The sequence below is a fragment of the Rhinolophus ferrumequinum genome, chromosome 17, assembly GCF_004115265.2.
Source record: "Rhinolophus ferrumequinum isolate MPI-CBG mRhiFer1 chromosome 17, mRhiFer1_v1.p, whole genome shotgun sequence".
In the NCBI taxonomy this organism is placed as follows: Eukaryota; Metazoa; Chordata; class Mammalia; order Chiroptera; family Rhinolophidae; genus Rhinolophus; species Rhinolophus ferrumequinum.
In genome coordinates, this window is record NC_046300.1 from 7,116,997 (window position 1) to 7,130,048 (window position 13,052).

The 13,052-nt window shown below is 57.7% G+C and overlaps 2 protein-coding genes across 2 annotated transcripts; one reads left to right on the forward strand and one right to left on the reverse strand.

Moving 5' to 3' along the window:
- Positions 1–226: 226 nt before the first annotated feature.
- Positions 227–7,274, reverse strand: KLHDC8B (kelch domain containing 8B). The gene is made up of 6 exons (XM_033131741.1): positions 4,960–7,274; positions 3,523–4,026; positions 2,291–2,455; positions 1,726–1,950; positions 1,530–1,631; positions 227–1,082 (listed from the first exon to the last, which is right to left on the reverse strand). Exons 2-6 carry the CDS (start codon positions 3,896–3,898, stop codon positions 886–888), a joined length of 1,065 nt encoding a protein of 354 aa, XP_032987632.1. The 5' UTR covers positions 3,899–4,026; positions 4,960–7,274; the 3' UTR covers positions 227–885.
- A 1,843-nt stretch (positions 7,275–9,117) lies between these two features.
- On the forward strand, positions 9,118–12,934 carry CCDC71 (coiled-coil domain containing 71). Its single transcript, XM_033131738.1, has 2 exons — positions 9,118–9,269; positions 11,254–12,934. The coding sequence occupies exon 2, from the start codon at positions 11,306–11,308 to the stop codon at positions 12,701–12,703; it is 1,398 nt and encodes a 465-aa protein (XP_032987629.1). The 5' UTR covers positions 9,118–9,269; positions 11,254–11,305; the 3' UTR covers positions 12,704–12,934.
- The last annotated feature ends 118 nt before the right edge of the window (positions 12,935–13,052 follow it).

The following is a 13,052-nucleotide window of genomic DNA, read 5'->3' on the forward strand; positions in this document are numbered from 1 at the left end:
GCCGTGCCCTCTAATGCCCAGGACAGTGGGGGACAGTAGTCATCTTATGTCACCAAAAGAGAAGCTGAGGCTTAGAAGGGGCTGAGACACCCAACACTTTGGGGGCAGAGGCCAGATCCAAAAGGCTCCTTTGGACCCTCATCCCTTGGAGAAGTGAGGCCCCCAAAGGAGGGCCAGGGGCTGTAGGGGTAACATAGGAGTTTACACCAGGGGTCATACACCAGATTTTAGCAGCACTTTTACTTCCATATCTAAACTCCCTGGGTCCTCACAACAGCCCTGTGAGGTAGGTAGGGCAGGAAGGTTTCAGAGATCCCCATTTACAGATGAGGATGCTGAGGCACAGAGAGGTGAAATGACTGGCCTAAGGTGACACAGCCAGAAGTGTAAAGGGTCCAAAGCCAACATTACTCTGGCCCTCTGGAGGTTCCCGCATCCACTCTTCCATTCCCTCTGTGTCCCCTGCACTCTCTGAACTCTGGTGCCCACGGGGTCTTCAAGGCAGGCTGGCAGCTAGGATTTTTCAGGAACAGTCATTGGGGTGGGCCTGGTCAACTCCAGGTAGCCACTGACCCTGCAGGGCATGAGGCCAGCTCTCCCCTCCCCCCACTTTCCTATAGGACACAGGGCCCATAGGTTCCAGAGCAAGGGTGGAGCTAGGCATGGTCCATGAATGAGTGGGTGTAAAGGTGGTGTATGCAGACGTATGTCCTAGGCTAAAGACGAAACACACCCCCCCACCATTCCCCGAGGCAATGTCTCAAATCCCCATGCCTGTGCCTCCCTCTCCCACAGAGCACAGTGCGCTTCCTTAGCAGCACAAGGAGCGACAGACATCTGCGTCTGGCACTGAGCTGCTCCACTGGACAAGGTCCCATCAGGCATTCAGACTCCATCACGCAGACACAGAGCCTCCACAGCTTGGCTGGGACCCTGGGCCACACCCCCAATCACAAACAGACGAGGTCCAGCCTGCAGACTAGAACAGGAGCAACGTGCTGTGGGCATGACAGGCAGTGCCTCCCAGCGCCTCCGTGCAAGGCTGAAGCCCTCCACAGAGCCCAGAGGGCACGGCTGGTTTCCTGCAGGAAGGAGACAGAGATTGTAAAGGGTACAGGCTCCAGGGCTCCAGCTCTATTGCTCCCTGAGCCCAGAGTATAGCCCAGCAGGCATCACCCCAGGATGGGCTATCAGTGCCTTACTGCTCATTGCCCCCATTTACCATTCATTCATTCATTCATTCATTTGTTCGTTCATTTATTCCTATTTGTCCATTCATTCCATGGTCATTTGTTCTGTTTCTGTCTCCTAGGCCCCTGCTGGCACAGAGTCCTGAGTCAGGCACTGAGGATATCCCAAGGGCTGGGCCATGCAGACCACACCCCCTGCCTGCTTCACAAGTTGGGAAAGGGAAGCTCACAAAGCCCTGAACCCTGGAGAGCCTAGAGAAGGGCAGGAGGTGGTGCTCAGGCTGGGGGCCACTCCTTCCTGTCTTGAGCTGCCCTCCATGTCTAGCCCCAGAGACTCACCAAGGCCCCCAATGGCCACGATGTGACCCCCAAGGGAGCCAACCACAAAGTCAGCCCTCTTATCCCTCATACGCAGGCCACGGGGCAGCTTGGTCCAGGACCCTGCAAGAGAGGGGAGGTCAGATCTGGCCCCCCCACACTGCGCCCCTCCATCCCATGGAGAGAGGGAAGACAACCCAGGCCAGTCACTGCTCACCATGCTCCAGGTCGAACATCTCCACAGTGTTGACAAAGTGTGGGCGGGAGTAGAAATTGTGGGGCCCAGGCTGCTGCAGGCCACCCAGACTAAAGACGCTGCCTTCGGCCATGGCGCAGCCAGCAAAGGCCCGGCGGCTAGGCAGGCTTGGGTGCCGGGTCCAGGTACGGGCCTCCAGATCAAAGGCCTCAAAAGCAGTCACTGGAAGCTTGCCCTGGCGGCCCCCTGCCAATGGAATTGGGGCACCTGGGAGGGAGCCCTGGGGGCCTGGCAGGCTCCTCCTCTACCAGGTTGCTGAGCCTTCACCACTGCCCACCCCAGCCGCCTATACCCAGCTGTGTGCACACCAAAGAAGGGATGGCCCACCCCTCAGATCCTCAGGCACTGGGGTTTGGTATTCCAACTGCAGCAGGGCCCCCACAGGTCGGAGCCTACAAGCAAGCCTGGCTCACCCCAACAAAGCTTCTCTCGTCCCTCCATCCTGGACTAAGCCTAATCCCAGCTAACTACAGGGATAGGTGTTTCTGGACTTCAAGCCCCTTTCCCACATCCCCCAGGCCCTTACCCAGGACATAAATCTTGTTCCCATGCAGGAAGGTGGACGCCCCATAGCAGGGTGTAGGCATGGAGGGTAGTGAAAGCCAGCAGTCCCGGCGGGGCTCATATACCCGAACCTGGGCCTGGGGTGCCGTGTCTGGGCCCATTCCCCCAAGAGCATACACCATTCCATCTGCATAGAAAAGAATAGTTCAGACTGTACCATGGCTTGGCTAGGGTACCCCACACTGACAGCTGCCCTGTCAGGCCTCGGGGTGGCTGGGGACCTGCCAGGCGTGAGGGCTAGGAGAGCTAGGATTTCTGCTTTGGCCAGGGCCCCTCCAAGTGAAGAGCAAGAGGCAGCAGATCTAATTATAATCTGTCTCCGTCTCCCTGGAGACGCTATGGCAACCAAGTCTGGCATCCAAGCAGAACCAGACCTGGTCAGACCTGGAGGCCACAAGGTGGGGGCACCCTTGGGGGAAGGAGGGTAGAAAATGGTTTAAGGCAGTAGTGGAGGGCATATGGGGATCTGCTCAGCATGGAGCTCAGACTGGGGAGGGGCCCTGGGGATCAGTGAGGGGGTAGCTGGTAAAAGGGCTTGGGCCTACAGGATGGGGGTGCTGGCCATAAGCCTTCTGCCCAGGAGCTCTGCCAGCACCTCTGCACCCTACCTTTTCACTAGAGTAGGTTCTTGCCCTGTTATGCCCTCAGGGTCAACTGGAGGCATGTCTGAGGACCTTGGGGAGATAGGCCAATCAGCTGGGGGTTTCCATGGCAACTGTCCCCAAGCCAGGTTGGCCTTTGTCCATCTCAGGCTCCCTGGTGTGTGTGTGTGTGTGTGTGTGTGTGTGTGTGTGTGTGTCTGTGTGTGTAGGGGGACAATCTAAGCACTTGCCTGGTTCTGAGCCAAGGTCCTGCTCCCTTCCCCCTCCCCCAGATTATTTATAACCATGGGAGTCATTGGACCACCCCTCCTGTCTTCAGAGAAGTCGATGGGGCAGGGAAGGGGCTGGGATCTGGCATCATGCTGGGGGCCAACCTGAACACTACCTGTCCTCCCACAGCTAGAAAAGGCAGTTAAGGCTGCTGTTAGCCTAACTCGGAGGTAAGTAGGGGCGGGTACAGGAGGCAAAGCCATGTCCAAGGCACCCAGGCAGAATTTACAGCTGTTATTCAATCTCTGCGAGTAAGGGATGAAATCAGAAAAGAATGCGGGTGTTGGGGCACCTGAGGGACCTTTCTTGGGATGCCACTCACCTCTCTCCACAGTCGCAATTCCCATGGCCGCCTGCGGGAGGGTGGCCCGACGCTCCCAGCGGCCCTCCTCAGGCAGGAAGGCCTCCACAGCAGCTACTGGACTCTGGCCCTCATCCACACCACCCACCACTAACACTTGCTTGTCCAACACCACGGCAGCAGCGCCAGCCCGGGCAGTGGGCAGGGGCGCCAGTGCCAGCCATGTATGTGAGGCCATGTCCAGTGTCTCGGCAGTGTCCAAGGGCATTCCAGCCCGGCCACAGCCCCCCAACACTAGCAAGTGCCCATCCTGATATGCCACGGTGCCATAAACCCGGCAGGTGGGCATGGGTGGGAACACCTGCCAAGCAAAGGCCCGGCTACCTCCTGTAGCCATGGTGTTCACCTCCAATAGCAGCAGTTCATGCTATCTGCTCAGGCTGCAGGCCTCACTGATGAAAGCCTCATCTTGACTCTACCAGGGCTACAGGGGGCATCTGACCAATCCAGGGACCTTGCTTTCACCTGGAAGAGAGAGGGAAATAAAGGGTCGGGCCATTGGCCAGCCCTCAGGGTACAAATGAGCAGCCTGTAGCTAAGGGCAGGGCTGGCCCTGAATCACTGGTAGGAAAAGCAGGAGGAGGACCCACCCCAGCTGGTTAGCAAACCACTGTGGAGGCCTCCCTGGAGGGAGAAGGAGGGCAGACTCCCAGATACCGAGGCAACTTGCCCCCTTCCTCTAAGGCATGTGGGATTCTCCTCCCAGCCCCTTCCCTCACCTAAGAGCTCCCTGGTCATATCTAGGTCTAGGTGGGAGATAAGGTAATGAGGACAGGAGTCTCCATCCTAGCCCCCTTCCTTTCCCCTCAACAATCCTCACCTTGGTGCTCTGCAAGAACGGAGTCCTACTGTACCTTCCTCATAACTGGCTTCCTGTGTGCCCCGGGCAGCCATCAGGGTCTCCCACCCACTGCTGGGATCAGACTTACAACCCCTTTGGGAGCCATAGAGTTCATCCATTCTCACCACCAAAATGCCAATATCAGGGCATTTGGGACTGGGAGGGGGAAAGCTGGACGCCAGGGTCCCACCTTCCCAATTGAGGTCTACCCTCAGGGGTTTGCCCACGTCAGTTCCCCAAAGGCCAGCCTCTTTGGTGTCCAGATTGGGGGAGGAGGAGGATTGGGGGATCCCATAAGCCCAGAGTCTCAGAGTCCAGGGGGTTTCCAGCAGGAATGGGCAGCTAGAGACTTCTGGGTCCCCTCACAGCAAATCCCAAAGTTCCCCAGCCTATCCTTTCCAGAGGGAGCCACACTCCTGGGACCCCTGGAATGAGGGCCTCCCGGCACCAAACTTCCAGCTCTCGGGACGGCAGGGGGGCGGGTCCGGACGAGCGCGCTTAGGGTTCTACACCCCGCGCCCCAAACTTCCCCTGAGCGCAGCTCCCGCGGGACTCACCGGCGGGGGCTCCGGCGCTGCTGGGGCGCGGGGTCCGCGGTTCTGGCTCCGCTGGTGTGGGCTCTGGCTGGGGCTGAGGCCGGGCTCCCGCGGGGCTCTGGCTCGGCTCTTGCGCTGGGCGGGGCTGCACGGGGTCCGCCCCTCGTCCCCCCTCCCGACTCGGGAAAACCTCACCCCCACCCCCCGCCTTAACCCTGCACCTGCCGTGGCTGGAGCAGGGCGCGCCGACCCATAGTCACACGCAAATGGGCGAACAGACAAACGGACATGTGGACACCGGGCCTTCCCAGAATTGAGGGTCCGAACTCGGGCGGGGGGAGAAATGAGGCAGCAGTGAGCAGCACATACGTATATGGTGGGGGGCCGTTCTCCGTTGTGAGCGGGACCCAGCCTGGGAGCATCGGCGGGGGTTCCGGCCAGCAGAACGTGGCGGCTTAAGGGACCAGCGCCCGCCCACTAAGACTGAGCTCTGGTGAGCCTAACGACAGGCTTCGTGGCGGTGCCCCGGGAGGCTACTTGGGGCGTGGCCTGGGCCTCTCTGGTGGGGGCAGCCTCTGGGTCGCTCTTCCCCAGGCACAGAGCAGGGCACGGAATATAGGTCTATGGTGTACATTGAAGCTAGCAGACGCTGGAGGAGCAGACAGTGCCGGCGTCAGTACTTGACAGGCCCTTCCATAGGCCTGAGTGGGGGGCGTCCTGGGGGTAGAGTAGTTCTGAGCAGGGGATGAGCTTGAAGAGTCCAAGGCCAGGCAGGGCACTCTGGCCTCACGTTCTGTAAGGCTTGAAGCCTGGGCTATTCTGGGGGCTCAAGTCACTTTGTGATGACTGTCCATCTTCATGTCCTGGGCTTGCCTCTAGCCAACTCTGGGGTCAGGCCAGAGCAAGTTGGTGTGACAGAGGACTACCCACCTCACACCCAGACCCTGGCCCATCTTCTGAACACTCAGAGTACTGGCTAAGTCTGCGAGCCAGCGGCTCATTCATACAAGTCAGTGGTCACCTAAGAGAAGAGGTCCTGTGGTTGTGCTTGCTACTATCTTGCCCCTGTTTCATGGACAAAGTCTGTCTCACTTTTCCTAGAAGAACACCTGGAGATAAAGATGCCAGTGCATCTGGTTAATGTGGGAGATGAAGCCAGGAAGCATCAGCAGAGGAGTGGCAAGGAGACAGGGGAAGCAACCAACCAAGGGGGTGTCACCAAGCAGGTTACCACTGTGGGCAGCTGGGACCAAATCCTGCTGGGGACTCTGGGAGCCAGTGTAGAACATGGGCCTCATATTATTGTTCTCTCCCAGAGCAAAGATTGCTGAGGTCCCATCCTCAGATCTCCATCAGTCCTGGGTTGACACCTGCTTGGGGGCATTAATTGGGGGCCTAGCCCACCTGACCTCTGGCCTGCCCAGAGTGTGGGCAGAGCCTTGACTGTGACCAGAAAGTCTTCATCCCCTTTTAGGGGCTGGCAGTTGGAGTTGGAGGGCCTACATAGAAATGGTGGTGCCAAGGCCAGTTATAGATCATGGCTAGAGGGTTTCCATCCTTTCACTTCACTCTGCCCCAGACTTACTCCTCACTTAGGGCACTGGTACCTTCCTCCTCGGAGTGTTCACACTGCCTTGCAGACCTTCTCACATTTTCCACTATTCCCTTTCCTAGGCCCCTTTCCCTCTCCTTTCCAGCAATTAAGCACTTAAAAGCTTCTTATCCTTAGATACTTCCCAGCACCCCAAGTCCCTCCAGTCTCCTTTTCCCTCCAGTCAAACTCTTGAAGCCATCTGCTTTCACAGTTTCCACTGCCTTGATATTTGCCAGCTAATGTCTGCTGCCACTGCTCCCCAAAATTCTTCTTGCCAAAATCACCATGGCACACCATATAGCTAAAACTAGGAGTTCCCTGTGGTCTTCGTCTCAACTGAAATGTTGCTGGCATCTTCAAAGTTTCACCCCTTGTGACTTTGGCTTCCTCCTGCTGCTGTCCTGCCTCTCTGTCTCTTACAGGCCCTGCTTCCTGTAAGAGGCCTTCCCAGGATGTGGCTCCTCAAGATCTGGCCCTGGCTTTTCTCCTTGGCACACGGACACCCTCCTGGGGTGGTCCCTCCCAGGCCACTGGCCTCACTCACATCTAGATCTCCACCAGATCTCTCTTCTCAGATGGATATGGGTCTAGGGTCCATCCCCCAGGGCTATAAAAGATGCCGAGTGGAGAGCAAGGGCTGGATCTTGGGAAGACCCTGTGGTCTCTCCCAACCTCATCCCATCTGATCCCAGTATGCCTATAGGGTCAGCATCCATCAAAGTCTAGGTCAAGGAGACTTTGCTCTGATGAATGTTTCCAGAGAGTTCCATCTGGGCCATGCCAGACACTAAAAGGCAGAAGGATCAGCCTCCACTCAGGAAACTTGGTAGCTCATGACCCTTACCTCTTAACCTCTATCACCACACCTGGTTCTAATGTCTGAAAGGGACACAGCCCGGGGATGGAGCTTCCCTTCCCAGTCCTCCACTTTATGCTGACCTCTGGGCTGAACATCACCAGAGAGGGGTCCCCTTTCTAGAACACACCTAGGTCCATGCCATCCTTGAAGGCTGGGCTCTGCCTCTTCATGAAAGTGGCTAAGTGGCTTCTGTTTACACAGCCCTGACCCCACCTATACACAGGAGGCCAACACTGCTGGCTTTGGAGAAGCTGTGGAAGACAACTGGGGCAGAAGATGAGGCTGGATTGGTCCTGAGAGTGAAGAGCTAATCCTCAACCATGGATGAAACAGAGACAGGGAGTGGGAGTGCTAAGGTGGCACTTCCTGGTTGCACCCCCTAAGACTCTGGCCCTTGGGACCCCCACGCTTCCCTTCTCTCTGCCAGGATGAAGGCTAGAAGCACTGACCCCAGAGGGACAGGAGAGTTTACATTTCCTGTTAAACACCTTGGCTACACTTCAAGGCACTGAGGACCCCACCATCGTGCTGAGGCCCTGGGAAGCTCAGGGGCACCAGGGGAGGCCTAGGGTAGGGTGGGTGTTTCTCTTTAGGGGTGCCCAGACGCCTCCATATAGGCGGGGAAATGTAGAACAAGCTGAAGACCCTGGAGTGAGATGGGGAGGGAGGAGGTCTATTAACCAGGCCCCAAGTGAAGCATCCAGCTACCCTCTTGTGACTGTCCATAGGCTTCCACCTGCCCCTAGCTACCAAATTTGGCACCATTTGTCAAGAGTCACAGAGTTGTGGCAGTATTTCTGCCTCCTAGCTCAGGCTCTGACTCAAGTGCAAATGACCCCACCATGTCATCCATGAAACCAGGGCTCCCATGCTGCCTCCCAACCTGGATTTGGGGGGCCTTGACCAAGAGAGTCCTTTGATCAGAGCAGTGGAGACCTTTCTAACCTCTCAGACTCCTAGGGTTAATGTTGACCTGTGTCCTTTCACGTGATGCTTCTTGGACAGTGGAAACTGTAACCACCAACCCTATGCTGGCCCCAGGGTATAGGTGGAAAGACTGAGGTCCCAGTCTCCTAGGCAAAAGAACAGAGATTCTGGGCAGAGTTAAGACTGGAGGGAGGGCTTCCTGTCCTTGAAGGGGCTTAAGCTGGCCAGGGTCCTCCCATCACACCCATGCACAGGTTCCTGTGCAAGTTCCCTCAGGCCCACACTGGTACGCTGGGACTCTCAGATTGGACATGCCCAGCTTTGGGCTTGTGCAGCACATGTGTGTACACCAGCCTTCCATGCCACTTCCGGGGGGCTCCATTCACAGGAAGAGAGGAGGGCCTACTGCCCTTAGAGGAGGTACCCCTGCTGCTAAACAAAGAGGCTCCCCTGCTACACTCCCAGGTAGGAGGCACTCCTCTTTTACCCTCTGGTCAGGCGCCTGGAACAGAGGCAGGCCTTGTCAGTGGATGCTGGAGGCCTAGAGGGTGGAGGGTGGCTTGGATCTTGCTTCCAGTCCCTCCCAGATGTTGCTGCACTACCAGATCCCTCAAAGAGGTGCCAGTCGGGCTCCTAATCCAGTCCCAGCTAGGCTCCAATGCAGTCCTGCCTGGGGGTGCCTCAGAGAGTACCTCTACTCATCAGAGTCCAGCACAGGCCCGGAGGGATTTAGAACGGTCCCCGCGGCTACCTCCTCCAGGAAGCCCTCCCTGGTACCCACCTGTCCCGCCCCCAGACTTTGGGGGAAACGGGGTCTCGGGGTCAAAGGTCACCAGGGCGTGCCAGGTCCCGGAAGCGGAAGCACAGCGCACTTCCGGTGCGCAGCGGGCGGCCATGTTGGAGCAGCGGAGGCGGCGCAGAGGCGCGTCCTGGGTCCCCGCGGCGGCGCCGGTAGGTCGGGGCCGTGGGCCTAGCCGCGCCGTGGAGGGGCTGTCCGCGAGGCGTCAGGGCGGATGGGCCTGGCGGCCGGCTCTTCGCCGGCCCAGCCGAGACCCCCCACCCCACCCCCACCCCCACCCCGTGCCCAGCGACCCCACCCTGGGGCTGCACGACCCGTCGGGCTCGCCCCGCCGCCCCGCGTATCTTGTTGCTTCTGAGACCCCAGCTTCTACTCGCGGCTCGGGCCCCAGGGACGCGGACTCCTAGACCGAGGGCTCTGATCTACCTCCTCCCGGCGTCCGCTTGGATGGGGCCTCTCCGGTCCCCCATCTTTCATCAACTTCCCCTAGGGCACGTATGAAGGGAATTCGGGGGCCGGGCTGCAGTCTCTTTTTCCGGAGCTTCTTGGAAAGTCCAAAGACCCCTCCCAAGAGTCCAAACCATCCTGGGAGGAAGAGCACCCAGTTCACCCCTAATATCTTTGCCTGGCATCTGAACCCCTCCCTGTACTACAGTTCACAGCCCTGGGAACTACACTCCCTTGAAAAAATAAAAGAACTAAAGCCACATGCGAGGATTGTGTTTGGGGAATGGCCTCTGGAGAGGGGAAGTGCCCGAGACACCTGAGGATCCGAGAATGTTTCCAAACAAAGAGCCCCAGGGCACGTCCTCCAGGGGATTGTAAAAACTTTTTCTGCTCCATTAGGGCGGTAGGAAGAAGCTGCACAGAACGCTTTCTGGCCCCAGGGACTTGCCTGATCCCAGCTGATCTTTTAATGCTCCCTTGCAGATGGGGAGCTCCCTCTGGGGGCCCTCAGTACTGGGTTGGGCTTTAGGTATTAGTCATGATTGACAGCCTACAGCTTCTTCAGAGAAGCGTGGGCCAACTTGGGTGTTCCCAGACAGCTCCATCTAGGCTGTACCGAGGTCTGCAGCGCTTCAAGCCCTAGTTCAGACAGCTCACATCTCTGCTGTCCACCTTATTAACCGTCCTGCTTGGAGCCTTTGGATCCCTGGGTTAGACTTTGGGCTCTTGGTCTGGCTGCCTTGCACCCAGGTTGCCTAATTGCCTAGAGCTGTGTCATTAGTACCTGCTGCTCATCACCTTTAGTTTCTGTTGAAGGAGAGTCTGGTTGGTCTCCATGACTCCAGTGCTAGGAATTGGACCTCCACGTGGCCTGTCTGGGAACTCTGAAAGCAGAACTTCTGGTGGGCAGGGAGATTCATCCCTGAGCACTTGAACAGGAGCAGCTGGAGGAATAAAGAAGGGGTATGGACATTGGGTGTAAGTCTGGACCCTTTGGGCAGCATTCAAGGGGTATTCAAGGCTCGTGTTGCCCTGCTTTCACCTGTTTTTCCAGCTAGATTCTCCCAGCCCTGACCACAGACTCTGGTTACACCAAGGGTGCCTTACTCTTTCTCACTTTGGAGTCATTGAATAAGCTGTTCCCCTTTTTTATTTCCATCTGGTCCTTTCCCATTTACTCATGTCCCAGCTAGGTGTTGCCTCTCCCAGGAATCCTTTCCTGATTCATTGGCAAGCTGAACTGGCCATTGTGTACTCCCAAGAGCCTTAACGATGTCTCTGACTTGCTTTCCATACTGTGTTCCTTGAGGACAGACATTCACCTGTGTTCACAGGGTTGATTCTAATACTAGATTTCTGGTCTTAGATGATACAGAATTGAATTAAAATGGGCTGGCCAACCCCAAGTCTTTCCAGGGACCCAGCAGCAGGTTGCATGGCTCTGATAAGCTTGTGGAATGTATCCTGAAGGCCCTGCCTCTGACCCACATGGGTCCTCTCTCCCCATCCCCCACCCCGCCACCATGGTAGGTCAGGAGAACAGCATTTTACTTCAAGGAATGGCTTGCTTTGGCCAGGCCCCTCTGCGTCAGTGGATGTTATCATGGAGAGTGCAAGCCCTGATTGACCCATCTACCTACTGCCTATCTTGATGCCTTTCTTACTGACTCTTTTCCTCTTGCCTTGGAGGTGCCGAGTGCTGGTTTGCAGATACCCAGGCAGATCTGCAGTGCCTAATGCCATGAGCGTGGTGGTGCACCATGTGGAGGAGAAAGCTGTACACTCTTGGTCACGGATCTCCACGGCAGGGAAGAAGGCCCTGGAGGAGGCGCTGCTTGTCTTTAACCCCATGAGCCAGGATCTCAGTGCCACAGAGGCCCAGCTTGTGGCCTTCCTGCAGGGCCTGCGGGATGATGGCTTCCAGCCTACCATCCTGCGCAGTGGTGATGTCTACGGCTATAGTTCATGCACAGCCAGTCCCCCAAGCCAGACGAAGCTGCAAGCTCGTGCCCCCACCCCAGCCACCACATCACCTCCAGCCAGTGCTCCCCGAACTGCCGTGCGGCTGCCTGCAGGTCGGACCACACTGCTCCCCATGGCACTGTCTGGCAGGCTGGCCAAAACGTCCACACCAGCCCTCGCCAAGCATACCACCACCAACCTGCTACTGAGCTCCTTGAAGCAGTCAAGTGCCAGCCGTGCCCGGGGTGCGGCAGTGGGCTTCCCCGCCCACCTGTATCCAGGTGTCTACCCTGCCATGAGGCTCTCTGTTGTCCTTGAGGCCCTGGTTCCACTCAAGACTTCCATGCCCTGCTTGGATGCCAAGCACAAGACACAGTCACTGCAGCTCTCACTTGCGGACTCTCCCTTGAAGCTGCGGAAAGGTCCAAGGAAGGGCCCAGGGGGTCCTCAGCCCAAAGCTCCCAGAAAAGCCACAAGCAAGGGCCCCAAGTGTCTGATTCGCAGAGGCCCCAGGGCTGGACCCAGAGGCCGACAAAGTACTGGGCCTCAGAGCAAGACCTACAAAGCCACTAGGTCCCTCAGTGGCCCACGGATAAAAGGTGTCTCTGCTCTGGGCACCAAAGCAGCCCAGGCCAAGGTGGCTCAAACACAGGCCAAAGCTGCCAAGGCCCGGGCAAAAGCCAAGGCCGCACGGGCCAGAGCCAAGGCCAAGGCAGAGCGGATCAAGGCCAAAGCCAAGGCAATGCAGGCCAGGGCCAAGGCCAAGGCAGTGCGGGCCAAAGCCAGGGCAGTGCAGGCCAAGGCCAAGGAGGCTCGGACCCAGCACAGGGGCCGGGGCAGGCCAAAAGGGTCTGTTCAGGGCCGGACTGCAAGGTGGGGCCACAAAAGCTCCCCTGGAATTGGGGGGCAGAAAAGGAAAAGGACTGAGGAGGAAAAGGATCTTCCTCCCCGGAAGAGAACACGGCTTGGGCCCCGAACCCCTAAGGCATGGCTAGGGCCTGGAACAGCAAAGCTGCTGAATTTCCGGGCCATCAAGGTGGACAGGTGGTCCTCGGATGATGAGGTGCGGCAGCGAGCTCAGCGGATCCTCCGTGTGAACCTGTCCCCTGTCATCCAGCTCCAGCCGCTGCTGCCATACTCAGTGATTCCTTCACATAGTAATGTGTGGGGAAACTGAGCCCAACTGTGTGTGTTGTCAATGGCACAGTGTGCAATGCCCGTGGACTCCACAACTCCGAGGACGGGGTGCCTCTCTACGGCCCTGGCAGCCACCAGCCTCCTTTCAAAGACTGGAGGACGTGGGGTAGGGTGGACGGGCGGGAGGGGTGTTATGGCGCAAGGCACTGTGACTTGTTACTCTTCAAGTTGTATGTCCACTGTTCCATCTATCACGTTTTATACCTTTCCACCTTCCAGTCTCCCTGCCCACCTTCCATGGTCTTTTGTGTGTGTGTGTGTGTGGCTGCAGGAAGCCAGCTTGAGCATAGAGGAGCAGTAGCCCCAGCAAGAGGGCTGCCAGAGAGGGT

Bases quoted from the DNA above. Each gene is read 5' to 3' on its own strand.
- KLHDC8B (XM_033131741.1), bottom strand. From the start codon at position 3,898: ATGGCTACAGGAGGTAGCCGGGCCTTTGCTTGGCAGGTGTTCCCACCC. The intron at 1,951-2,290 runs GTAAGGGCCTGG...TTCCATTGGCAG, and splicing joins GAACAAGATTTATGTCCTGG to GGGGCCGCCAGGGCAAGCTT. The intron at 1,083-1,529 runs GTGAGTCTCTGG...TCCTTCCTGCAG, and splicing joins CGTGGCCATTGGGGGCCTTG to GAAACCAGCCGTGCCCTCTG.
- CCDC71 (XM_033131738.1), top strand. From the start codon at position 11,306: ATGAGCGTGGTGGTGCACCATGTGGAGGAGAAAGCTGTACACTCTTGG.